Genomic DNA, 26,796 nt, shown 5'->3' with positions numbered 1-26,796 from the left:
TCTGAAACTGTCCCTTTCCTACCAATTCAAGATAATCAATCAAAACCAATATTTCATCCAAGGGAATGAGGGTGATGATGGTGAAGGTTTATGTTGCCACTAACAACCTGAAGGATGGTGGTCATCCTGTCATATCTCCATTTAATTTGCCAGCCTGGCCCCTTCAGAAATCAGGGGAATGTTTAATAGTCTACTGCAGACCAGAACTAACCATGTAGCAGCTTTGCTCACAGCCATTGTGTCAGCTCTGTGATCTGTCATAACACAGCCCACAAAGATCTGTACTACTTGGACATCCTACAGGACAGCACACCCATCTGTTACATTGATGTCATCATGCTAATCAGGTGGGATTAGCAGGAGGTGTCTAGTACACAGGTAAATTTGGTAAGACACATGTCCTTCAGAGGGTGGGAGGTAAAATCATGAAGATTCAGGGACCTGCCACTTTAGTTTTCAGGGAACTAGTGGTCAGGAATCTGCCAGGATAGTTTGCCTTTGAAGTAAAAGGCAAATTGTAAAACAAAGATAAACAAAAGAAAAAATTACTTATAAACCCTTTAAAAGTGACACGTAAAATTGTTCATAGAGTTTATATCCTTTAAGATGTTTTTTTCAGCCCTGGCTGGTGTGGTCCAGGGGATTGAGCACGAGTCTGTGAATCAAAGGGTAGCTGATTGGATTCCCACTCAGGGCACATGCCTGGGTTGCCAGTAGGGGGCGAGCGAGAGGCAACCACATTCACGTCTCCCTCTCTCCTTACCTCTCTCTAAAGATAAATAAAATAAAAATCTTAAAAAAACCCAAAACATTATTACATTAAAAAAGACGTTTTTCATTGTTTATAGAATGTAACTACAACTAATGTGGAATCATATCATTATCTTATATCTTCTTTATTTACCTATTTACTTGTTTATCGTCTGTCTGTCTTCACTGTGACATAAGCTCCAGGAAAGTTGGGTCTTTGTCTTGTTTACTGCTCTATCATCCCTGATACCTCCAATACACCTGGTGTTCCATAAATATTTTTTGGTTGAATGAATGAAGCATACTATGCACACTGTTTTTCAGCCTGCTATTTTCAACAAACTTTCAAATGCTTCAAGTTATATTTCACGTTTCCCAAAATGTGCCTCTTCATGTGAAAGCAGAGTTCTCACACTCCAGAAGCTACTATCGGTGCATCTTCAGAATCAAGAAACCTTAGTCTTTTGGAAGCCAAGTCTTTTTCCTTTCTGTTAGCACTGCCTTACAATCTACTATAGCGGGCACAACCTTGCCTGGATCGTTCTTTTTATCACCCAGCTCAGCTAAGTCTAGTTCCAACTGAAGCCGTTTCCAGGCAAACAGCGCAGCCCACTGCTACGTCCCTCTTCTGGCCATACGGTGGCGATAGAGCGGCACAGTCCTTGCTGGGACCTCGGACCCGCAGGAAGAACGTCTCCTAGCTGGGGCGTTGACTGCACGGAGTGGGCGGAGCAAAAGGTGCCCAGGCCCTAACAGAGGGCAGGAAGTGAGGAGGCGGGGCTTGTAGGATAAGTTGTGCGCTTGCGCAAGGGTCAAGTCCGTGGTGTCGCTTTCACTTTCGCAGCTGCTGGGGTCTGTCCTGGTGGGGATGTTTTTGCTCTACCTCTCTGAGTCGGCCGGGCCCAGGGGTGGGAATTTCGAGGGGTGCCGGGGTGAGGAGCGGGGGCCCGTGGGTACCCGGCGGGGTTGGGGTGGTGAGGACTGAGTTGGAGGCGGGGAGGAACAAAGGGGCGCCCTTGAGGGAATTGGGAGAGCCGGGCGTGTGGAGTCGGGAGAAGTAGAGTGAGTAGAAGAGGCATATGGGGAAGAAAGCGTCATTCTTACCCATCATTCTCTTTTGGTGGGAAATGCAACGTCTCCAGGCTGCTGCCCTGGCACTATAGAGCTGCAAATTGGCAAGTGTCTGTGTTTTCCGGGAAGACATCCTTCCTTGCCCCTCAGCCTTTCCTTCTCATTAGCGGCTCCTGTTTAAAAGAGGTGTTTCTTATTAACGCAGCATTGTGTACCTTACACCGACACCTTCCTCCATGGAAAACCGCTTCTAGGCCACTGAAGGCATCTTAAAAGTCCTCTCTTTTACTTCCTCGCTACTATTATCCTGTCTACGTCTGTCAATGAAAACCAGAAAATTTCCGGTCTAAATCGTTCTAAATAAGCTTGTCTACAACAGCAACTTGGTTTTTTTAAAAAACTGTTTAAATAATGTTAGTTGCCTATGTAAAATGAAGCAACAGTTTTTTTGTGCCATGCGGTCCTCAGTGGGGTTTTATTCCAGGGCGATGGAAAGACCTCATTTGGAATTCTGGGACTGATGAACTATAGTGACTGAGGAATGCCACGTAACCCTCCCTGGAAGTGTTTGGGTTCAGATCCGTCCTTCTCAGCCACGGTGCAGGGGTGCATTCTGACATTTGGAAGCTTAAGAATCAAGTGTGTTGCTGCCCAATTTATTTTTTTAAAGCTTTCCATCATGTGTGTACTTTGCTTGAATGATTATTTTAAAGTACATGCCCTATTTTTGTCAATCTGACAGCTGTTTCCATAGAAACTAGAGAAATAGTAATTTTCAGCAGAGTTGTTAAAACTGTCTTCCAGGCTTCAGCTGTGAGTGCCAGTGAGTGCTGTACTTGGGCATTCTGAGATGGTACTTAATTAAGGATCTGAAATGTTCTGAAAGGCTAACAATCCAAATTGTTTAATTTTCTCACATCATTAATTGAGTAATCCCAGAAGTCTGCCAGCTATGTTTGTTGACCTTCAGTTCTTTTAAGTGGGTGTGTCAGTTCTGACTTTTTTCTTGTGCTCTGTGTAGTCTAGGGGTGGGTTCTTTGAAAGTGTAAGTATAGAGTTCTCTCCCATTCTTTATTCTTAAGGATAAACCAAGGATTGTGAACTATCAGACACCATTTCTGTTCTAAGTGATACTTGATTGTCAGTGATGTAAATGATAATTTTTTTACTTATATATAATGTTATAACTTCTGTGTCAGTAGACTGCTTTTTAAAAATTTCACATAAGTCGTGAGAGATTAACAGGAGTTTGCTTGGCCCAGGAGCAGAGCTAGGTGTGCCTAGTCATAAATAGGGAAGCTTTTCTGAGCAGAGTTAAGTCAGTGGGTCTGGAGCTCAGGAATGGGTGAAGGAGGGATGAGGAAGATGCCTGGTGAAATAGAGGCAGGCCTATCGGCAATATTGAAGGAGTTTATTAAAGCCAGTGAAAACCAATGGAAATTATAAAAATAGTTACCTTTATTGGTTTGGAGGTTTACAAAAGTAAAAATAGGTGCTGTAGAAATTTACACAGCACAGAAATACATAAGGTGGAAATACTTAGTCCCTTAAAACCACCAGCTTGCCACCCAAAATAACCTCCATGAATAGTTCGGTGTATATTCCTTTAGTTATTTTAGGTGGGAGGGGAGAATAGGTCTGGTTCCACTTACTCCATGTTGACCCCGATCAGAGGTGCCAGGGTTCTATCTGGAAGGAATAACTTCATTTTAAAAAATACATCTTGCAAGTTAGGGTTATAAGCATTATGTGCTTCTTTCATTCTCTGCCCCCTTGCTGCCAATTGATAAAATCTTACTACTGTTTTTATATAATCCACTTCTTATTCCCCAATTAATTTGGCATTAAAATAAAAAGACTTCCCCCAACTAAAAATAAAAAAATGAAAAGAAGGAAAAATTCAAGTTTTTAAAGTACATGTTGAAGAAAAGAAAAAAGTATTTGTATTGCCCAAAGGCCTTGCTATAAGAGTAAGAAACCCCAAGGTAATTTAGAGTGAGATGTGTTAAAGGAAGAACAGCTGATGCTCCTAGTTTGAAAGTGTTATGTTTCCAGTCTGGTAAATAAGTATTTTCCACAGATATTTATAGTTTATTTTTTGTTTTCTAGATAATCAAGCAAAAGAAAGATGAATTTTGTCTATGGATTGCAGTATGCTACTAGAAACTGTGTTTTCTTCCGATTTAATTTACTGACCAACTGGAGAAAATGTAATGCACTAGCTGTAACCTCGCCAGACTGTCATCTGCGCCCAGTACAAATTAACTATATTGTAAATAAGTATCAGGACCTGGGAGTAGATCAGTGTGATAGATTGACTTCTCTGCCTGGAAACTTTCATTTCTATAGGACTTTTAATAACAAAAGAACAGGATATGCTTCAAGTATCAAAAGTAAGGACATTTGGATGATTAACCGAAAATGTACTGCATGGAATGACTCCTCTTCAAGACAGAAACTGATAGAAGAAGTTGCAGGAGTTCCTGCTCTTTCAGTATTGCATCCTGTAAACTCTTTTCCCATAAGAGACGTCAGGAGTTTCCACACTTCGCCACGCTTTCAAGCTGCTCCTGTTCCTCTTTTGTTGTTAATTCTTAAACCAGTGCAAAAACTACTTGCAATCATTGTTGGCAGGTAAAATGCTTTTCTAAAGAGTAAACTATTGTATTAAAGGGTATTTGTGAAATTACACTTTGAAAGAAAATTTGATTTCCTTCCTGTATTTAGCTCAAAATTAAGTTTCTAAATAGTTCTACTCAGTTTTGTTATGTAGGATTTAATGATCTTGAAATAATTTACTGTATATTATATTTAAAAAGTTACCCTTATAGAGACAGCTTTTAAAAGATTGACCTTATATATATGATTGCAAAAATAATCAGAAATGTTGACTCTAACTCATGTATGAGAGCAGTACTTTACAAACATTCCTTTTTTAGTGTATGGAATTTGAGGCCACAGATTATGGAACTGAAGAATTTTGCTTATTTAAGAATGGGTTCTTGGCTGGGTGGGGAGGTTAGTGGGTGGAGGGATTGAGCAAAAAGGAAAAAGGCCTCATGGACAACAGTGTGGTGATTGTCAGGGGGAAGGGCTATATATAGGGGGGCTAAATGATAATGGGAAGAAATACAATAAAAAAAAAAAATGGGCTTTTACACCTGAAACTAATACAAAATAATACTGAATTTAAACTGTAATTGAAAAATAAAATTTAAAGTTCTTTTAAAAAACCGAAAATTCTTTGAAAAGATCTAAAATAATTAAATGAAGGAGTTAATCTTTAAAAAAAATACAACAAAAAGAATGGCTTATTCCTAGCCACGTTAACTCTTAAACCATTAATATTTACTTATTTTTCTATTCTCAACAAGTCTTTATTATTTGCTCTTGGTAGTCCTTTATAATAATTAACATTTTTACAACCAAATAGTACTTTACATTTGTTTATACCCCTCCCCGTATAATTAATCCGGTTTCACTTTGCTTCATGGAAGATTGGAGAAAGGTAAAGTTAAGGATTATGGCCTCATAAAGCTTTCTTACGTTTGATTACAGTGAGGTCCCATCTAGCCTTCTTCTTAGCTTCCATACCAACCCAATTTTATTTTTATCAAAATTGAGGGCTTATACTCTGTAATTTATTGTGTTTTTTATGATTTGGCATTGGCATGAAGAAAATATATCGCTAGATTAGCTCTCGATTTAAGTAACAACTGTCAAAGAAAACCAGAGCTAGACAATAGTTAAAGCAGTAAAAACAACTTTTATTCAGGAGTGTTGTAGGAGAAAAGAGAGACCTCAGTACAGAACTAGAGTCAGTTCTGAATACAGCATGGGCAAGCAAGAATTTATAGCCAAGGAGCAGGGTAAGGGTCGGTGGGTGGAGAATTAGAGGAAACGTCAGTAGTGAGGAGGGATTGCCTAAACAGATCTAACAGGACTCTTTCTGAAGACAGGGGAGGAGGATCAGCTATCACCTGGGGGTTGGTGAAGGATAAGAATCCCAGTAAGCTATCAAGGGTGGTCAGATACAGAGGATGGGGGATTCTTGCTAACATTGGACAGTGAAGAGTCTGAAAGTCAAGACCTCGTTGGAAAAGGGTTCAGGAGACCCTCAGCAGAGTTTGCTGGAGGAAAGAATTTTTGTCACAAATTAGCCCAGTTCTTGGGCCATTTTCCTCCTTTTTATTGAATTAATTGGAGCAACACTGGTTAACAAAATCATACAGGTTTCAGGTGCACAATTCTATAACACATCATCTGTACACTGTATTGTTTTCACTACCCCAAGTCAAGTTTCTGTCCATCACCATTTACCCCCCCATACCCTCCTCTTTCTTCCTCCACTGCACCCCCACCCTCTGCAATTAACCACACTGTTCACTGTGTTTATGAGTTTTTTTCCCCTCAATCCCTGCGTTCCTCCAAATTCTCCTCCGTTCCGACAGCTATCAGCATGCTCTCTTCCCAAAACACTAATTCAAAAGAATATATGCATCCCTTTGTCCACTGCAGCATTATTTACAATAGCCAAGAGTTGGAAGCAGCCCAGGTGTCCATCAGTAGATAAGCAAATAAAAAAGCTGTGGGACATTTACACAATGGAGCACTACTTGGCCATAAAAAGGAAGGAAATCTTACCCTTTGTGCCAGCATGGATGGACCTGGAGAGCATTATGCTAAGTGAAATAAGCCAGTCAGAGATTCAAGTACCGTATGATTTCACTCATGTGAAGTCTAATGAACAAAATGAACTAACAAGCAAAATAGTGACAGACTGAGAGAGAGCAGGCTTGGGGGTGGGGCCTGGGTGGGAGGATTGAACAAAGAAAAACTCAAAAACCCAGTAGCTCTTTTTTCATCCTTTTAAATTACTAATTTTTAATTTTTTGTTATTGTGAGTCACCTAAAACATTCTTTTAGAGGATGTTTTCATAAGTTTAATAATAAGTCGTATGAAGTTTTAAATAGGAAAATAGTTCATAGGTTGGTTTAATCTTTGGAGGCATTTTAGGTGTGACAAGAAAATTAAGATAAAGAAGGTTATTTTATAACAAATTTTGTTAGGAGAATGATGTATGTATTTTAAATTTTTTATTGTGATTTTACAGATGAACCCACAAGGGAAATTTTTTGCCCCAGTCTTAAAAACACTGCTTATTGTCAAAATGTCTCTGGACTCTGATTAGCAGCAGAGAGTACTGTTGCCTAGTAGCAGTCGGAACTCCCCAAATGTGATCTATAAAGTCTCTCATTTTCCTATTTTCTTTGCTGATGCTCTCCTTATTACCTCTCTTTGGTCATGTTGTAGAGGGGATGGAGTTTCTGCTACTGAACAAAATTTATTTCTAAAATGAATGCTGAGGTAGTTTCCCTTGTATCTTGCTGAAGCACTGGCAGATTATGCTGAAGTCTGATGGATAGTGGGGAGAATGGAGGTTAAAGGATAGATTTATTGTATCATAACCCCTCAGATGTTTATTTGGGCAATTTATTCCCGCTTAAGTGGTAAAGTGCTTAGACTCTGGAATTACATTGCCTTCATTGCTTGGTTTTCCTATTATTTATTCCTCATCTGAGGACATGTTTATTGATTTTAGAGAGAGGGAAAGTGAGGGAGAGAGAGAGAGAAAAACATCAATCGGTTTCCTCTCACACACTCCCTGACTGGGGACCGGACCCGCAAACTAGGTATGTGCCCTGACTGAGAATTGAACCATCAAGCTTTTGGTTTGCAGGACCACCCTCCAACCAACTGAACCAACCAGCCAGGGTGCTTGGTTTTCCTCTTATTACCTCTATGGTCTTGGACAAATTACTGAACTTCCCTATGTCTCCATTTTCTCTTCTGTAACAGGGTTATTATGAAGATTAAATGAGATGACGTGTAACGATTAGAAGGGTACTTTTCATGGGGTAAACAGTCAGTAAATGTTAACCAGTGTTAGCTGTGAAATAGCTCCTCATTTAATGTTTACCTTTAAAGTAACAAGAATATTAAAATGAACTTTAGACTTTTTAACTATAGCTCCATGTAGTTGATTTTTCATCATTTCACTAAGAATTTTACAAAATTTTGAAAAAGCCATCTATAGAGACAAATATAAATTCAAGTATTTGATGACATAAAATTCTAACATAAGCATTTAGTTTTGGTGATATGAGCTGATACTATTATCAGAACTTTGAATTTTTCTTTTTGCTCTAGGGGCATAAGGAAATGGTGGCGCGCACTTCCTCCTAACAAGAAGGAACTGTTTAAAGAAAGTGTAAGGAAGAATAAATGGAAGTTATTCCTGGGTTTGAGTAGTTTTGGATTACTCTTCATAATGTTTTATTTTACTCACCTGGAAGTGAGTCCAATCACAGGAAGGACCAAGCTACTGCTATTGGGGAAAGAACATTTCAGTCTTTTATCAGAACTGGAATATCAAGCAGTAAGTAGTAAGAACTGTTTTTAATTAGGTTGCTTAATATAATACCTAAAGCAGGAAAGTTTCTTAAATATGAAAGATATACTACTTTTTTATTTTAGTCTTTGATAGGAAATTAGCATTTTCCCCCCAAAAGGCTCAGACCTTTCATACTTAGTATTCCTACTGACTATATTTCTTTCCTCCCGTTCACCCAGCCAACTCCTTTTTATCATATGTCAGCTTACATGCCACTTTTTCAGGAAATCCCTTGATTATCCAAACTGGGTTTGGCAGGGTAGCTTCTTTGGGCTCAGGGTAGGTTTCCTTCATGTCAACTGAATTATGAATCAGCTCCTTTGCAGTTATGCCCAGTGCTTGGTTATATAGTGGAGTTATTTGTCCTACTTTATTTTCTCTTTACATACTATACCTTTCCTTTAAATCACTCATCACATGGATAACATATTTATTTGCCGCTCTCTCTCCCTTGTTTGATTGAGTTCCATGGGGGCAGAGACCCTTGTCTGTTTTGTTTATGATTTTATATTGAGTACAGTGTACAAACTAGTATGTATTCAGGTCTATAGTCTGAATTTTTGTACCTTGAAATTAAAGTGGAATAAGTGGGTGTTTTGGGGGGGGGGGTAACATCAATTTTGGCAATTTATTGTATTTTTTGAATGCCCAATAAAGTTGGAACTTAGAAGCCTTAACTCCTTAGACAATATAACTCAGGTAGTTAATCATTTGGTACCACTAGTGAGCTTGTTGAGGACAGATTATCTTTTTTTAAATTATATTTTACTGATTATACTAGTACAGTTGTCCTGATTTTTACCCCTTTGCCCCCTTGCACTCAGCACTGCCCCCACTCCCTCAGGCAATTCCCTTCACCCTTGTCCATGTCCACCAGTCATGTGTGTAAGTTCTTTGGCTACTCCCTTTACTGTACTGTACTTTATGTTCCCTTGGCTATTCTGTAACTATCTATTTGTACTTAATCCCCTCACCTCTCACCCTTTTATCCATAACCCTCCCCACCCCCGCCACCTCTTTATATTTAACCTTTGGCATTTTAATTTTGATGTGTCTTGGAGTGGGCCTCTTTGCATCCATCTTGTTTGGGACTCTGTGCTACCTGGACTGGCATGTCTATTTCCTTCACCAAATTAGGGAAGTTTTTTTTTCATTATTTTTTCAAATAGATTTCCATTTTCTTGCTCTTTCTTTTCTCCTTCTGGCACCCCTATGAAATGAATGTTGGATTGCTTAAAGTTGTCCCACAGGCTGTTTACACTATCCTCGTTTTTTTAAGATTTTCTTTTCTTTTAATGGGTTGTTTTTTGTTCCCTTATGTACCAAATCATTAATTTGATTCTTGGCCTCATCCACTCTACCGTTGTTTCCCTGTAAATTGTTCTTTATTTCAACTAGTGTATCTTTCGTTTCTGACTGGATCTTTTTTATGCTGTGGATGTCCTCACTAAGTTCCTGGAGCATCCTCATAACCAGTGTTTTGAACTCTGCATCTGATAGATTGCTTTTCTCTATTTTGTTTAGTTCTTTTTCTGGAGTTTTGACCTGTTCTTTCATTTGGGGCATGTTTCTTTGTCTGCTCATTTGGGCAGCCTCCCTGTGTTTGTTTCTGTGTATTAGGTAGAGCTGCTATAACTCTGTGTCTTGGTAGTGTGGCCTAATGTAGTAGGTGTTCTGTAGGGTCCGGTGGCACAGCCTCCCCTTTCACTCAAGCTGAGTACTTGAGGTGCGCCTTTCATGTGGGCTGAGTACACCTTCCTCTTGTAGGTGATCCTTGGTTGCTGTTGGCAGATCAATGGGAGGGATTCACCCAGGCCAGTCAACTGCAAGGATTGGCTGTGACCACTGACCACCAACCTCTTCCCTCTGTGGAGGATCAGCTGTGCAGGGGCAGGGTGGCGGCACTCCTATGTGGTCTACAGCTGTCCACTGGGTGTACTGGCCAAGGGGTTTCCTGGGTGGTGCAGGTCAATGTCAGCCCCACCTGTGTTTTGCCTGGGGCCCCCCTGCCTGAGCTATAAAACAATTTGAGGTGGCTGCTACTTGTGCTGTACTTGGAGATTTCCCAAGTTGTGAATCTAGGCTGCTAGTTCCAGGCATGGAGCTCACTGAGGCCAGCTGTTGCTTGTTTGATAGGATTTAGGAAGTTGTGAAGCAGGAGCCAAGACCAGCCATTCCTGTGGAAAAGCAGCTTGGGTGGGGCAGAGTCTGGGGATTTCCGAGGCACGGGGAGAGAGAAGCGGGTGGCAAACAGTGTTAGCCAAGCTGATGGAATCTTAGTGCAGCAGTCTCCCAGCTCTGTGAGCAGGAGGGCCCAGAAAGGGGACAATGGTCTCACTTGCATAGATGCCAGACACCTTAGCCTCCCCCTGCTCATCACTGGTGCCCCTCAAGCTGCCAACCTGGTGTAGGAGCCCAGAAGGAGTGAGTCTGAGTAGGCAAGTCTGTGTGTGGGTTCTTTAAGAGGAACTGCCTGGAGCTCCAAAAGTTTCTTCCACCAATTCAACCTCCACTGGTTTTTACAGCCAGAAATTGTGGGAAGGTATTGTCCTGGCACTGGAACCCTTGCCTGGTGGGCCTGATATGGGGCTGGGACATCTTCTCCTGAGATATCCGTCCCTAGTTTTTATCCATCACACTTGAATATGGGACCTGCCAGTTCAACATCTGCGCTTCTCCTAACAGTATGGATGGATGTGATTTCTTTAATTCTGTAGTTGTCAGACTTCTATTCAACTCAATTTCTGTCAGTTCTGAGAAATTTTGTTGTGGATGTGAGAAGAAGCAAGCCATGTCTTCTATGTCGCCATCTTGACCGGAAGTCCCAGATCATCTTTCTATCTTCAGTGAATAGCACATTCATAGTATGTGCTCAATCAATGTTTTCTGAAGTCCCATAGCCTTACTTGATAGCTTTGCCAGGGTTAGATCTTTGTATCTTTTGTTCCAATTGAGTTTCTGAGTTTGTCAATGGAGAGTTACCACGAAAAAAATAATTTTTTTTTCACTAGAATGTCTTCTAGGACATCCTTTCTGGTAGAATTTATAAAGGAATTTGAGATGTTTCTTAGAATGTAGTCTAGTCAGAGGCAAGTTTGAGGAAAGTGTTCTGGAAAGACTGAGACAGGCCAACTTCAACCATTCACATCACTAAGGAACTATAAAAAATTAGGTACGTACATATATTCTCTTATTATTTTTTAAACTACGAATGTAATACCTGCTTGATATGAACATTCTAACACATGTTCTTATACTGCTACTATAAAGTACTGTAATTAACACTACTAGTTCCCCCTTATTTGTGGTTTCACTTTCCATGGTTTGTTACCCATGGTCCACTGTAGTCCAAAAATATTAAATGGAAAATTCCAGAAAAAAACCAATTCATAAGTTTTAAATTACTATATTCTGCTGTGTATACTGCGCTCGTGTGTATAATGCACACCTATGTTTTTGGCCTAATCTTTCAGGAAAAAAAACTTTTGTTTTAATTTTTTAATTAAAAACTTTCTATTATTTAGATACTTTTTTGTATCTAAGTTTTTTGTATTATAAAGGAATTTTAGCATTTATTGTTGAACATATTATGGTATAAGAAATTTTATGTAACAACTAATCATAAAACACAAGAACATATACACAGTGTTTCAGGTACTACCCATGTATAATGTACATCCTTATTTTTCCCTCAAAAATTTGGACAAAAAAGTGCACATTATACATGGCAAAATATGGTACATGCCATTCTGAGTATTTCATCTCTTCACGTAGGTATTGTATCATCTCACATCATTATAAGGAGGAGAATATTAGGAAGAAGCACAATATGCTATTTTGAGAGAGACTGCATTCACATAACTTATTGCAATTACACTATTTGTTATACTTGTTTTCTTTTATTATTAGTTGTTGTTATTAATCTCTTATGCCTAATTTATAGATTCAACTTTATTACAAGTATGTATTTATAGGAAAAAAACATAGTATGTGTAGGGTTCAGTACTATCTGCTGTTTAAGGCATCCACAGAAGGTCTTGGTATATATCGTTCACAGATAAGGGAGGACTACTTACATATAATCTTCCTTGTTTTATTTATATCAGGAGGGTTAATATAATTTTTTTTCTTTTTTTTCAGACAGTTTACAGTGTTGACTTAGGCTTTTTAAAAACTCTAATTGGTATAAAGACTTACAAATTCATAGTCTACAAAATCCCCTATTTTTAATCATCTCTAGGAAAACACTTACAAACTTGTTGGTTTATGTGCCAAAGAAATTATATATTTAATGGAAATTAAAGTAATATTTTCAGAACATCGTTGTTTTCAGTACACTTGAAAAGATCTTTCATGAATATTTTTTCAGAAAAGTTTTCTTTATGTGGTGGTTAATCTTCATCAGCATAATATAGAGAAAATAATATGCACCATGGTTCTGAAATTTCAGTAATTTCCTTTCACTCTGTGTGAATAAAACACTTAAAATTAATAAAATGTATTTTCTTGTAGAAGTTTAACTTTCTTATTAAGCGTAGGGTGTTTTTCTATTCAGTGGATTATGAAAGTAATTTTCTTTTGTATTTCACTTTCTTATATGAAATCTTTATGCTCTCTAGGCAATGCTTTGTTTTTCTAAAATACTTAGAAAAATAGAAATAATATAAACATTTTATTTATTTATATGCTAATAGAAAAAAATGAATTTTTATTTGAACTAATTTATATGAAAAAATCTTAGTTATTACAGTTTATTTAACTTGTGCAAAACCATATTGCCTTTGCATGAATAATGCAAATTTGAGAAATTTGAGTGTTTACTATATGCAAATTTTTACATAACTGAAAATTAGAATGTTCAACAATAAGTAACCGTGTAACTCTCATGAAATAATATAAACATTTTATAGAGCTGGAACTATTTTAATATGAAGGCTAGCCCTGGCCAGTGTGGCTCACTTGGTTGGAGCATTGCCCAATAAACCAAAAAGTTGCGGGTTCAATTCCTAGTTAGGGCATATACCTAGGTTGTGGGTTCAGTGCCTGGGCAGGGTGCGTAGGAGACGCAATTGACCAATGTTTCTCTCTCACATCAATGCTTCTCTCCTTGTTTCTCCCTTTTCCTTCCACTCTCTCTAAAATCAATAAGCATGTCCTCAGGTGAGGATAAAAATAAATGAATAAGTAAATAAAATTAAGACCGATTTTCTTTTTAATCTTTCAGTGGATGGAAGAATTCAAAAATGATATGCTAACTGAGGATGATGCCCAGTACCTGACTGTTAAAGAAGTGTTTTATCATTTAATTGAATGCAATAAAGATATTCCAGGGATTTCTGAAGTCAATTGGATTATTCATGTGGTTGATTCCCCAGATATAAATGCCTTTGTGCTTCCAGTAAGTAAATGTTCTCAAACCTAATTTTTAATTGTTAAGTTTAACTTTCTTGTTTTTTATTGTGTTCTAATTGCTTATATTATTTCCTTTATGGTACAGAATGGACACGTGTTTGCCTTCACTGGGCTTATTAGTGTGTCAGATATTCATGAGCTTTCCTTCATTCTGGGCCATGAAATAGCACATGCAGTACTTGAGCATGCTGTAAGTACCTAATATGGACATTTAGTTGTTGAAATGTTGCAGTTAGCAACTTAGATTTTTTAAGAGCTGAATCTTTTCAGTGTTCTTTTTTGGGTATGAATTTTAGTTTTCAGTAAATTGTCTTCTTCTGTTACCTGGAAAAAATGTGATTGGCTAATTTTGGGAGTTTTTATGGTCTTTAGTATTTGATAATGAATAATTAGTGTTTCTTTTAAATACCATTTTTATCACCTGTCTCTTTTGCTAGGAAGTGATTATTCTCAACCTTCAATTATTTCAAATTAGATTTAAAATTTTTTATGATTGTTAACATACTTGTAATCTAGTCAGAAAATTAATTGTAAGAAAGTGATATTACTATTTAAGTGGGTAAATCAGTTTTCTTGCTTTTTTATTCATTCTCTGAGGATGGCTTGGAGCATCTTTGAAAATGTCTAGAATGATATGCCATATATAATTAATGCTGAGTGAGAATAATGATACCTTGCCATTTTACAGTTTATTGAGCTTTTTAATATGTACCTACTCATTCATAATTTTAATACCATCCTCACGGGGTATGTATTTAATATCCCTATATTGTATATGAGGAAACCAGTGTTTAAAAAGGCTCTAAGTACCATGACCAACGTGACTAAGTGGTGGAATTGGGATTTTAACCTGCCTTTTCTTTTTGCAAGTCCAGCATTGCTTCCTTTTACCACAGTTACCTGGTTGTTGGCAGCACTTTCTTAAAAATCACAGAATTCAGATTGATTTATACTTCTGTGAGTGCACATCTGTCTAACTTGGTATGAGCCCATAAATATAATGTATTTGTTTACTCATAGTTTGTTTTTATTCATTAAAAAATGTGCATGGTGCCCTGGCTGGTGTATCTCAGTTGGTTGGAGCATCGTGCCATAAACCAGAGGGTCCTGGGTTCGATTCCTGGTCAGTGCACAAGCCTAGGTGGTGGGTTTGGTTACTGGCCTGGGAGCATACAAGAGGCAACCGATAGATGTTTCTCTCGTTCTCACCCTCTGCCTCCCTTCCCTTTGCTTGCTAAAATCAGTAAGCAAGTCCTTGGGAGGATAAAAAAAAAATATGTATGGCTCTTTTATTATCCATTCATTTATTGGTGTAGAGCAGAGAGAATATATTCAATAGTACCGTAATAACTTTGCATGGTGACAGGTGGTTATACTAGACTTAGTACGGTGATCACATCATAAAGTATACAAATGTTGAATCACTGTTGTACAATTGAAACTAATATAATATTGTATGCCAACTATACTGTAATAAAAAATTTAAAATATATGTATAGCTCTTTTGTCCACATAATTAGAGACAGGTATATTTTCTTTAATTGAAAATATGAAGGTAAATAGTGAAAGGATTGTGAAGTGCTACATAGGAAATGTAAGTAATATTAACTTTAAATGAAAATTAAAATGTTATTAATTCCTCTAAAAGATGTCTCAAATTCTATCTATTCCTTAGAGTATTAATACCATCTCATTAATATTAAGATGAGGTGGGCCAAAGTTAAGCTTTTCTGAAGCTTAAATAGTAAAAATCTTTATTTCTACTGAGTTATAGGAAAAATTTTAAAATATTTTATTTAAACAAATATACAAGAATAAATCTGAGCAGTTAAAACAGATTTTATCTTTCAAGAAGTGGCTTTAGAACTGCAAAAATCAATCAATTTTGGCCATTTTTAGCATTTAAAAGGTGTTGATATTTAATACATTTGTTTTTCTGGCATCTCATTTTAATGCTGCATTCAGCGTATTGTTATCATCTCTAGCAGTGCAAGAACAATAATTAAATGAGACATAAAAAGCGAACAGTAGCCTTAAAAATAGAAAAGTTATTAATATTTCTTTGGCAGAGGCCTTAGACATTATGAACACTGTGTTTTGGTTTTAGGAGTCTCCATTTTGATTTGATGGAGCCTTTTATTTTGTTTTCTTTATTCCACAAATACACAGAGATTTTGCTGTATAATAGCAATTCTTTAGTAATTAATAACAAGGATTTTTCTCTACTATAATGACTTCATCATTTGCAATTTTACTCTTTCATGCTAAAATAATTCCTTAATTGTTTTTCAGACCCATAGTTCTTATAATGAAGCAAAGAATGCTTTATGAGAGCAGATTATATTGTAAAGAGAAGTATTCTAATTGGTTATTTTTAGTTATCAGCCATGTTTCATTCACTGAAGTAATGATTCCTCTACTATTAGTATTAGCATTACACTGACATCTACAATCGACTTTAATGGTGAACAATGAACAATTCTGTGAGTTAAACTTATATATAGATCTTATGACTAAAAACAACTCTTTTAAGTAAAACCATTTTTGATTATTGCTATAAGTAAATACAAAAATCCATAGGACCCAATTTCCTGGTGAGAAATACTAGACTTATAAAAGTGCAAACCCATAGAAAATGAATTATACTTCATATATTAGATCACGATGGCCAAAAGATTTTTATTTAAAATAAACTAATTTTTTTCTGGATTGTTCCTTGTTTTAACTGCTTCATATGTTAGGTAGTGTTTAGTCTCTGTCTAAAAGTAAAACAAACACATTTATTTGATTTTTAAAAAGAATTAACAACTGTATGAGAAACTAAAACTTCCTGGGTTTGATTCCTTGTCCTTTTACTAATGTGAATTTGGGCAACTGTTTTAACCTGTCTCCAACTTAGTTTCTTTATCTGTAAAATAGAGATAATTGTACCTATTTCACAAGATTACTATGTTTATTAATATAAGAAACTGGAGATTAATGAACCTGACATTGTATCTGAGTGATGGTAAGTGGCTCAGTAAATGTTAATTGAATGATGAGTGAATATGTTAAGTATGTAAGCAAATGATGAGACAAACAGATTAGGAAAAGATAAAACATGTAGAAGAAAAAAACCTTATAATCTTAGTTTGTGAAGGTCATTTAAACACAAGTAATTATTTAATGTGATTGCACATGATGAATTAGAAAATGTAAGCATTACTGTTTGAATTTATTAAATGTAATATTCATTATTTTGATTATTCTCAGGCAGAAAAGGCCAGTGTGGTTCATTTGTTGGATTTCCTGAGTCTGATTTTTCTCACAATGATTTGGGCCATTTGTCCTCGAGATAGCTTGGCAATTTTGGGTCAGTGGTTACAGTCGAAATTGCAGGAGGTAAGTGTGAGACAATAAGCTGAATTTGTAATGGCCAGTGGTGAGGATAATTAATATTACTGTAAAGCAACAAATGCCAGAGATATTTTCACATGTTGTCATGATGCGTGGGTAAAAATTTTGTATTTTTTGTTTTCTCCTTTTTAGGGGATGTTGTTAATAATGAGCAGAAGATATTGTACCTCATCTCTCAAATGGTGGAGATAGATGGGTTAGAAGGGCCTAGCAACTTTGGGGCAACATAATTTTTTTTAGGCACAGTTATGATTCTTACAGAGACAACCCAGTCACGAACCCTTCCTTTCCTTCTGTCACTTTACCTTCTAACTTCCCACTTTTGTTTCTTATATTGACTGAGGTGTACTTAGTGGGTGACTCTCCAGTCCCCCAAATATTTGCATTTTGATGGGGAACTCTTAAAACCTGTAAGCTTTTATGGGCACAAGGTTGGCTGAACTGCTTTACCATCCTCACCTCCTCACTGCTAGTTAAACTAACAGTGCCTAGAAAATATTGAAAGGACAGTATTATTAGGTGTTTGTTAACTTTTGTTCTTTGTACATATGTGTAATGATAATCATCTCATAAAATGTATTCTCTCATTTTGTCCAAAACACTGCACAACTGAAAGTAGGTTCTGCAGTATTGATAATTGCTTTGTTAGATATGATTAATTATTTTATTTTACACATTTTTTCAAATATTTTGTCTTGTCCTGGGAGATTTAGTTATTTAGGAGCAATCTGTTATTTGTTTATTTAATGATTTGTGGAGCACCCATCAGAGTGGCATCTGGGTGCTATTTAAATCTAATGTGTAAAATTCTTTGAGACAAATTGCTTTCGAAATTGGATAACTAAGTCTTTTTTTCATTGTTACCATATCATTTGGCTTCATTTATATTTAAATAAATGTTCTTAAAAGGAAAAAGAAGAAATGGTTATTGCTTGGGTTATAGGATCTCATATTTTGAATTTTATTTCTGTTATGATGTGCTGGGAAGTCAAAGGAGTTAATGTAGTTTTTTCTCTATCGATAGATAGCTTTTCCTGTAATGGAATCAGAAGATTTGGTCATGAGAAAGATAAATTTTAGCTGTTTGTCTCTTGAAATACTTGGTGAATCCTGCTACTTCAGTATAAATCTTTAATTTAATAATTAAACTGAAAATAAAGTAGGTATTACTTCTGTTTGAACTTTTTCCCTTAATCAAGTATTCCCCCCAAATATTGGTGAATTTGGGCAATTGTTTTAATCTGTCTCTATCTTAGTTTCTTTATCTATAAACTACAGGGTCTGGCAGAAGTAAGGCCTGCTTGAGTGTGGTTGGTAGGGTAATAATATGGGTGTAATAATTATAGTTTTAATGTGAACATTTCACTTAAAATGTTATAAGGTGTGCTTGAGTGCGATAGTGTTATGGTACAGAATTACATGCTTAGGATTTTGTAATAAAAGATTTTGTAATAAAAAAGGAGTGTTATTTGTGCCGGAGCCTATAGATAAAGCTTTGCTTTTTGTGATTAGAGGGCAGAGGGAAATGTGTATATGAAGTCATTAAGGAAGGGCAAGTGCTAATACCTGCCAGAGAAAGGAAGAAAAGAAGAAAGGGCCCTCACTTAACCATTGGGGGGCCCTATTTTTGTAATCTTAAAGACTTGGGTATAATGTAGCAGGCCTTATTGAGCACTACGAAGCAGGATTTTGAGAGCTATTAATAATAAATAATTATAGTAGCTAACATTTATGGAGAACTTACCCTATGTTAGGCAGTAGGATAAACTATATAATAGATTAATTATGTGCAGGTGTTAAGAGTACAGGCTCTGATCAGATGGACCTATGTTTGAATTTAGACTCCTTAGACTTAAACTCTGTAGAGCCTGGGCAGGTTACTTCACTTACGTAGATCTCAGTTTCTTCATTGTAAATCGAGATAATAATATTGGCTAACTCAAAGCATTGTTGTGAAATGAATGATAAATTTAAAGCAGGATTTCTCACTGTGAGCACTATTGATATTTTGGATTGGATAATTCTTTATGGAGAGCTGGCCAGTGCATTGCAGGATGTATAGTAGCCTCTAACCATCTAGCTGCCTCTAAACAGCATTCTCCCTTCCCACCACCTGCAGCGTGTTCCACCAGACAATCAAAACAGTTTCCAAATACTGCTTCCAGAGGTCTCCAGGAGACATAGTCACATCCCTTTGAGAACCACTCATTTAAGTCATTTAACATAGAACCTGGCACAAAGTAAGGACTCAATAAATAGGAGCTATTATTAATGTTTGTTCATTTTATCCTCTCTGCAATATGTGGTGCCACTGGGCTTAGATGTTGTAAATATTGGGTTGGCCAAATAGTTCGTTTGGTTTCTTCCATAAGATAGCTTTAATAGTGCTTAGTTGTCTTTAACTTCATTTGAAACAGTTTTGTTAGATTTTATTGTGACAGTTGTCATATCAGTGTGAATTAAAAAAAAATTTATCAAAATTGGTGAATTTTTGTGTAGCCATTTTAATATTGAAGTTGGAAGAAAATACACAACATTTTTGGCATGTTATGCTTTATTATTTCAAGAAAGATAAAAATGCAGCTGAAATGCAAACAAAGATTTGTGCAGTGTATGGAGAAGGTACAGTGGCTGATTGAATGTGTCAAAGGTGATTTGCGGAATTTCTTGCTGGAGTTTTCTCCCTGGATGATGCTCAGTGGTTGGGTAGACCAGTTGAAGTTGATTGTGATTGAATAGAGACATTAATTGAGAATAATCAACATTATTTTTTAAAAAGATTTTATTTATCTATTTTTAGAAGGGAAGGGAGAAAGAGAGGTCAAGAAATATCAATGTGTGGTTGCCTCTTGCATACCGCCTACTGGGGAATTGGCCCGCAACCCAGGCATGTGCTCTGACTGGGAATCGAACCAGCGACTCTGTTTTTCCTAGGATGGCACTAAATGCACTGAGCCACACCAGCCAGGACCAGCCAACATTATTAACGTAGGAGATAGCTGACATACTCAAAAATATCCAAATTGATAAGGTTATTGGTGAAAATAAAAAATTTGTCTTCTATTTTATGGAAAAAACTAAATGAATTTTTTGGCCAACACAATGATTAGCCCAGCATGAACAGTTAGAATGTGTCAGCATTTGGACTTGAATGAACGTTAAGTCTTCTTTGAAAGCCAATGTGTTTAATTAGTTATATCATCAGTAGATTTGATGGGACATCTTTAGATGAGTCATGGAGAGTGAAGACACTATATAATATAGTTTAACAACCTAAAACAGACATTATGGAGGAGGAAGAAAGTTATATTTAATGGTCATGTGCTGTGGATCAGATTGATTATATTATTTCTAGCTATCACTGACATGTACCTTTGAAAAATTGCTTCCCCAATGAATAGCTCTTTTTCTCAAAAGTCCTGCCTATTGATCCAACTCCTACAAAGTTTTAGTACTTACCGAAAATTAGAATTTAACGGGAAAGCAGTCACATAAATACACGTAATTAGAAAAATTAAAGTTACCATATCTATTTGCACTTTAAAATTTAGGTTGGAAGTAAATTTCATTTTCCTAACCAATCAATACTTAGGAAAAAAGGAAATTAAAAATAGTTTATCAAAGAATGAACATTCTGCTCTATGGTTAATCTTTCAACTGAAATAAATTCTCTAGTAGTGTCACTGGCTATTATATAGCTATATTTTTTCAGTTTCCTTTTAAAACTGAAGATCAAATGTTCCTTGGCCATAATTAAAGACTGCATCAATAAGCTTTCTTAGGGAATCTTCTACATAGTAGATAGAGATTATAAATAGAAAAGTGGAAGTACTCTATATGATACAATAGACTCTTCAGAAGTTTGTAGGCATGATTTTTTAAATTCTGTGTTTAAAAAATATTAATCTCTGGTGGAGGAAGTAAAGACCGTACTATATCTCTTATACCATGTTCTTTAAATGTTAATAATGGAGATTTTAAAAACTTTAGATACTCCATGAAGTTAATTTTAGAAACCTCATTTTGTTGTGAAAAAACCTTAATGGAACTTTTTTTTTCTATTTCTTTTTAGTATTTGTTTAGTAGACCATACAGTAGAACATTGGAGGCCGAGGCTGACAAAATTGGACTACAGCTTGCTGCAAAGGTAAAATGTTCAGTAGCTGAGAATACACGATGTCCTTTAAATAGATAAATGTATCTTTAAAAAGATAAATGTGAATTGTCTTAATGAAGTTTGGCATGGACAGAGAATGAGAGTTAGATTGTATACAAGTTTTCATTAATATCATTTTAAATCTGTGCCCTCTGGAAGCTACTGCTCTCTCTATTTTACTCCTCTAACTTGTTTTGTGGATCTAAGGAGGCTTTTTGAGTAAATACAATGATGTGTAGCTATTTTTCCAGACTGAGAGAAAGGTTTATCATATTGTAGATAAGATCCTGGATGAGCAAACTGAATTTTTACCATTAAAATAAAGGGTAGAAGAGCAGGCTTATTAATAACTCTGAATCTTTCAGGTTATTTTTGTTATACCAAATGGCTTATTTTTGCTAGCCACAGAGAGCACTCTAGGTGTTCACCCTGATTTTAAGTTGCTTTGCTCATGTCTACTTAACATGGCACTTTATTCCTGGTTGCTATTTTTAGTCACCTGTGAAAATTAGGGGTTATTAGTTGTAGGATTTAACATTAGAAGTAAAATTGGATTTTTAAAAAATGAGTGAAAACAATGTCATTTCACATATTAGGTTAAAATTGTATTTGATTCTTTGTTGAATTTTCAGTAGTTATTAAAAAGTCCTATTAGAAAATCACTATTATTTGAACTTCTCATTATGAGTTTTATGGATTTAATTTCATAAATCAAGATATTGCTCATTCACAAAAGCAAAAGCAGTTTTTTGAATGTTACATAAGTAGAATTGAGTCAATTATCAGATTGCATAGATAAAGAGGTTCCCAAATAATGGCCCACAGATTGGCTATATCATGACTGTCCTAAAGTTAATGTACTTCAATTTATGAAATTTTCCCTCTAGGTTAGTGTGTTCTGGTTAAACAATCTTTGCCTATCTCAGTAAATTGTTTCTGTTTTATTTCCAAGAAGCTTTATTGTTTTGTTAATTTTTATATAATATGAGAAATAGGTCAAAGTAATTTTTTTTCCATATGGATATCTAATGACTCAGCACCGTTTATTGAAATCATTTTTTTTCCATTTTACTCAGTGTCTCTATCATTAATTTTGGAGGCTCTATGGAAGTTTGTTTCTGGTCTCTCTAGTCTATTTTATTGGCCTTTTATTTACTTTTGAGCCAACGTGATGTTTCTTTCCCTCTCTATCTCCCTCCCTTTCCTTCTCTCTGATCAATAAGAGAAAAGAAATCTTTATTTAAAGTTTTATTTTTCAATTACAGTTTATATTCAATATTATTTTGTATTAGTGTCAGATGTATAGCAATTAGTTGGGAAATGCTTAGCTGTTTTTTTAACACATTGCTTTTACAACATTTTTTCCCTTCTATGGCATGGAGATTACTTACATGTTAGACTTTTGTATATCTCTTGTGGGTTTTTTTTTATTTGTTTGTTTTGGTATTTTCTATCCTTGTCTCTTCATTTTTCAGCACATGTGTTTCCAGTACTGTCTTGTTCACTGATCTCATTTCAACTGTGTCCAATCTGCCATTAAACTTATCTTTGAATTTTAAATTCCAGTTATTATATTTTTCCATTCTAGAATTTCCATTTGATTCTCTTTTACAAATTTCAGTCTTCTGGTGAAATTTTCCGTTTTGTCCTAATTTTCTTGAATATGTTAATCACAATTTTTAAGAAACATTCATGATTGCTAACTGCAATATTTTTATTATCCCTGAGTCTGTTTTCATTGTCTCTCTACTTTTATTTTTTTTTTTTTTGGTCTTTGGTCTTATTTCTTAGTACTCATGCTTATTCTAGATTAAATGTTGGACATTTCTTATAAACAGTGCAATTGGCTCTGAATGATAATTTCTCCTAACATAGGAAATTCTCCCTATAGTCTGGTGGACAGATAGAATACAGAGGATCACTTTGGTCAGTCAGAGGCTGAACTGAGTTTTCATGAGTTTTAATTTACTCCTAGTTCACGTTCATTCATAAGGGTATTGCTGTCTAAGGGAGCCTACTGAAGGCTTGGTGTTTATATATACTAAGCTCCTCTATAGTGGTACTTGACCTTTACTTTTTGTTCTCAGAGCACCATGAGACTGTTGAAATCTTGAGTCAGTTTTTTGGCCACATTTTGTCAAGAAAGTGATCTGTGTAGCTTAAGAATCTGTAGATGCCATGGTGAACTGGCAGTAAAGAGCTTTCTCCATCTTTCTTGTATTTTAAATCTTGACTTGTCAAATTTAGCTGCCTTGTCAAGACTAACTTATATTTTGGCTCTCTAGCTCTGTTAAACAACCAGAAGCTCTCCTTTGTCACCTATTTCTGCTCAGATTTGAGATCTGCCCATATTTTGAGCCTCTTGCCATCCACTGCTTAAAATTTAATAAACCCAATGATTCTAATTCTGGAGATTTGTCCAAAGAAACATAAAACACTGATTTGAAAGAATATATGCACCCCTATGTTCATTGCAATATTACTTAAAATAGCTAAGGTATGGAAGCAACACAGGTGCCCATCAATAGGTGAGTGGATAAAAAAGCTGTGGTACATATATACAATGGAAGATTACTCAGCCATAAAAAAGAATGAAATTTTACCACTTGTGATAGCATGGATGGACCTAGGGGGTTTTATACTCAGTGAAATTAGCCAGTCAGAGAAATACAAATACCATATGATTTCACTTACGAGTGGACCCTAAGGAACAAAATAAATGAACAGACAAATTTGGAACAGACTCACATAGGTATCAGAGAGAACTGGTGGTGGCCAGAGGGGAGCGGCTGGGGGACTGAGTGGGTGGAAGAGGTGAAGGGACTAAGAAGCACAAATTGATAGCTATAAAATAGTCACAGGAAAGTAAGTAAAGCATAGGAAATATAGTCGATAATATTGTGATAACTATGTATGGTGCCAGCTTGGGTACTGAAAATGTCAAGGGGAACACTATGTAGAGTATATGATTGTCTAACCACTAAGCTGTACATCCGAAACCAATACGTAATAAAAATAATCAACAGATTCACTGAGGGGAAGAGTGGCACACAGAAGATCAGACTCATCTCAGTGAGTTTTCCTTCTTTCTGGAATTTTGACTTTTCTAGTCTTACCTTAGTAACTCTTCATTACTTTTGAACATACATTATTTAGATTTTATCCAGATTTTCTAAAATTTTTTTATAGGCACATTGTTCTGCTACAAGCTACTCACTCCACTAAAAGAGGAAGTTCCTAACTTAGTCTTTTTAATTGCTATCTAATCTTCGATAATATGGCTAATTCATTTAATTATGTACCTATTAATTAACATTTGGGTTGTTTTCAAATTTTTTATTATAAAAATCCTAAAATAGGCATCCTTACATACATACTTTTATGCTCCTTGGGCTTTTATAGTTATAGAATAGGATTGTTGGCATTTTTATTTTTAAAAGATAACTCTCAAGTATTCCAAAATTTTGATAGCAAGTCTTTCCAATGACATATCAGAATGCCCCCCCCTTTTATATACCTACATTAGCACTGTTTTAAGTCTCTTTAATTTTTGTTAATTTGGACAAAAATGGAATCTCATTGCTTTTAAATATTTGCATTTTCTTGCCTAGTAGTAAAGTTGAGGATATTGTTTAATTTTTATTGACTATTTTATTTCTTCTTTTATAAATAGACTTTATTATGCTTTTGTTGGGTAGATTTTTAAAAATGTATGTTCTAGGGTCCACACTTGGGAATTCTGAATCAGTAGTTAGATGATTAAGCTCTGAATCTGAATATGTTTAGGAGCTGCCAAGTGATTCTGATATCCAGGCAGATTTGGGAATTACTACTTTGAGTAATTACTACATGAATAATCAAATGCCAGTTTTGTGTTTTTGGGTAACTTAGTAAGTTAAATTTTCTGTTTTATTTTAAAAATAACAATGAAATTAGAGAAGTAAATAGAGAAATATTGATATTACTTTATAATATGCAAGCAATTTTTTTAGAAAGGGCTATATCTGAATAGATATAACTATGATTTCATTTCTAAAGCAAGCTAACTATTGTTTTGTGGACTAGGTGAACTTTTTGCCAGATGTGATATTACTTGGTTCAAAGGAGAAAACAGTATTGCTACAGATGTTAAGTCATGAGTACATAGTGGTACAGGTAATGTCTTTGTTATGGAGTACTTAGGATATAAAAATGCCATCTCTAAATACAAGTATTTATTTCCTATTAAAAGGGAGAAACAGTATAAAAGCCTCAAATATTACATTTATACTACCATTTATTCTGTGATATCACCTTTTTAGGTAATAACATCATTATCTGCCATTTAATATTTATTATAGGCCAGTAATGTCATTATTTTGTAAACATTGCCAAATCTGATCTTTATTCTAATTCCACGAACTAACTATTATGAGCATTATCTGTATTTTACAGATAAAGGAACTGAAGCCCAGATAGGTTAAGTTACTTTCTTGTTGACTAGTGACAAATGGTAAGGCCATGATTCATACCCCAGTGTATATGATTTCAAGGTTTATGCTAGTGTTTGGTTTCTGCCTCATCCCCCTACAGTAATTACATTTCTCAACATCAACTTGTCTATCTCCATGTTGTCATATTCCATATTTCCCTCTTTTTCCCACTTTTAATTCTTTTTTAAAAATTTAATTTATTTGGGCGACATTGGTTAATAAAATTATATAGGTTTCGAGTGTACAATTCCATGATACATCATCTGTATATTATTACATCGTGTGCCCACCACTCGAAGTCAAATCTTCCATCCCCATATAGTTTCTACTCTCTATCCCTTTTCTACTCTCTATCCCTCTTCTTTCTGGTAGCCACCATACTGTTGTCTGTGTAAATGAGTTTTTGTTTTCTTGTTCATTCATTTGTTGCTTTCAGCTTTATATCTCACATATGAGTGAAATCATATGATTCTTGACTTCTGATTTATTTCATTTAGCATGATATGCTGAGATCCATCCATGTTGTTGCAAAATGGCAGTCTTTCATCTTTTCTTAAGGCTGAGTGGTATTCCAGTATATATATGTACCACATCCTCTTTATCTTTAAAAATGGGCAGAGGCCCTGAACAGATGTCCTGAACAGACATTCTTCCCAAGAAGACATTCAAATGGCCAACAGATATATGAGGAGATGCTCAACCTCACTAGCTATTAGGGAAGTGGAAATCAAAACTACGATGAGACACCATTTCACACCTGTTGGAATGGCTGTTATCAACAAGGTATGTGTTGCATCTGTTGTGGAGAAAAAGGAACCTTCATTTCTTGCTGGTGGGAATGTAAACTGGTACTGCCACTATGGAAAATAGTATGGTAGCTCTTCAACAAATTAAGAATAGAGTTACCATCTGACCCAGCAACCCCTTTTCTGGGTATTTACCTGAAAATTTTTAAAACATTTATTTGTAAAGACATATGCACCTCTATGTTCATTGCAGCGTTATTCATGGTGGTGAAGACATGGAAACAACCGAAGGGTTCTTGGTAGATGACTGGATAAAGATGATGTGACACGTTTACTTT

The 26,796-nt window shown here is 35.7% G+C and overlaps 1 protein-coding gene across 4 annotated transcripts in view; it reads left to right on the top strand.

The window, feature by feature from the left end:
* The first annotated feature begins 1,545 nt into the window (after positions 1–1,545).
* Positions 1,546–26,796, top strand: part of OMA1 (OMA1 zinc metallopeptidase) — a 61,309-nt gene continuing 36,058 nt past the window's right edge. For 2 of the 4 annotated variants that reach the window (XM_054573823.1, XM_054573849.1), the window contains exons 1-7: positions 1,571–1,682; positions 3,931–4,455; positions 8,033–8,261; positions 13,501–13,674; positions 13,774–13,878; positions 16,941–17,069; positions 21,157–21,231. In XM_054573823.1, the coding sequence (XP_054429798.1) occupies positions 3,950–4,455; positions 8,033–8,261; positions 13,501–13,674; positions 13,774–13,878; positions 16,941–17,069; positions 21,157–21,231 (1,218 nt within the window). In that variant the 5' untranslated portion in view covers positions 1,571–1,682; positions 3,931–3,949. Of the gene's footprint in view, positions 1,683–3,930; positions 4,456–8,032; positions 8,262–13,500; positions 13,675–13,773; positions 13,879–16,940; positions 17,070–21,156; positions 21,232–26,796 lie in introns of all 4 variants that reach the window. The other 2 variants (XM_054573832.1, XM_054573841.1) reach the window with 2 other exon arrangements.

This window comes from Pteronotus mesoamericanus, unplaced genomic scaffold, assembly GCF_021234165.1.
Source record: "Pteronotus mesoamericanus isolate MK-2021 breed Mesoamerican mustached bat unplaced genomic scaffold, CSHL_Meso_final contig_105, whole genome shotgun sequence".
NCBI lineage: Eukaryota > Metazoa > Chordata > Mammalia > Chiroptera > Mormoopidae > Pteronotus > Pteronotus mesoamericanus.
This window is presented reverse-complemented; position numbering and strand designations above follow the sequence as displayed.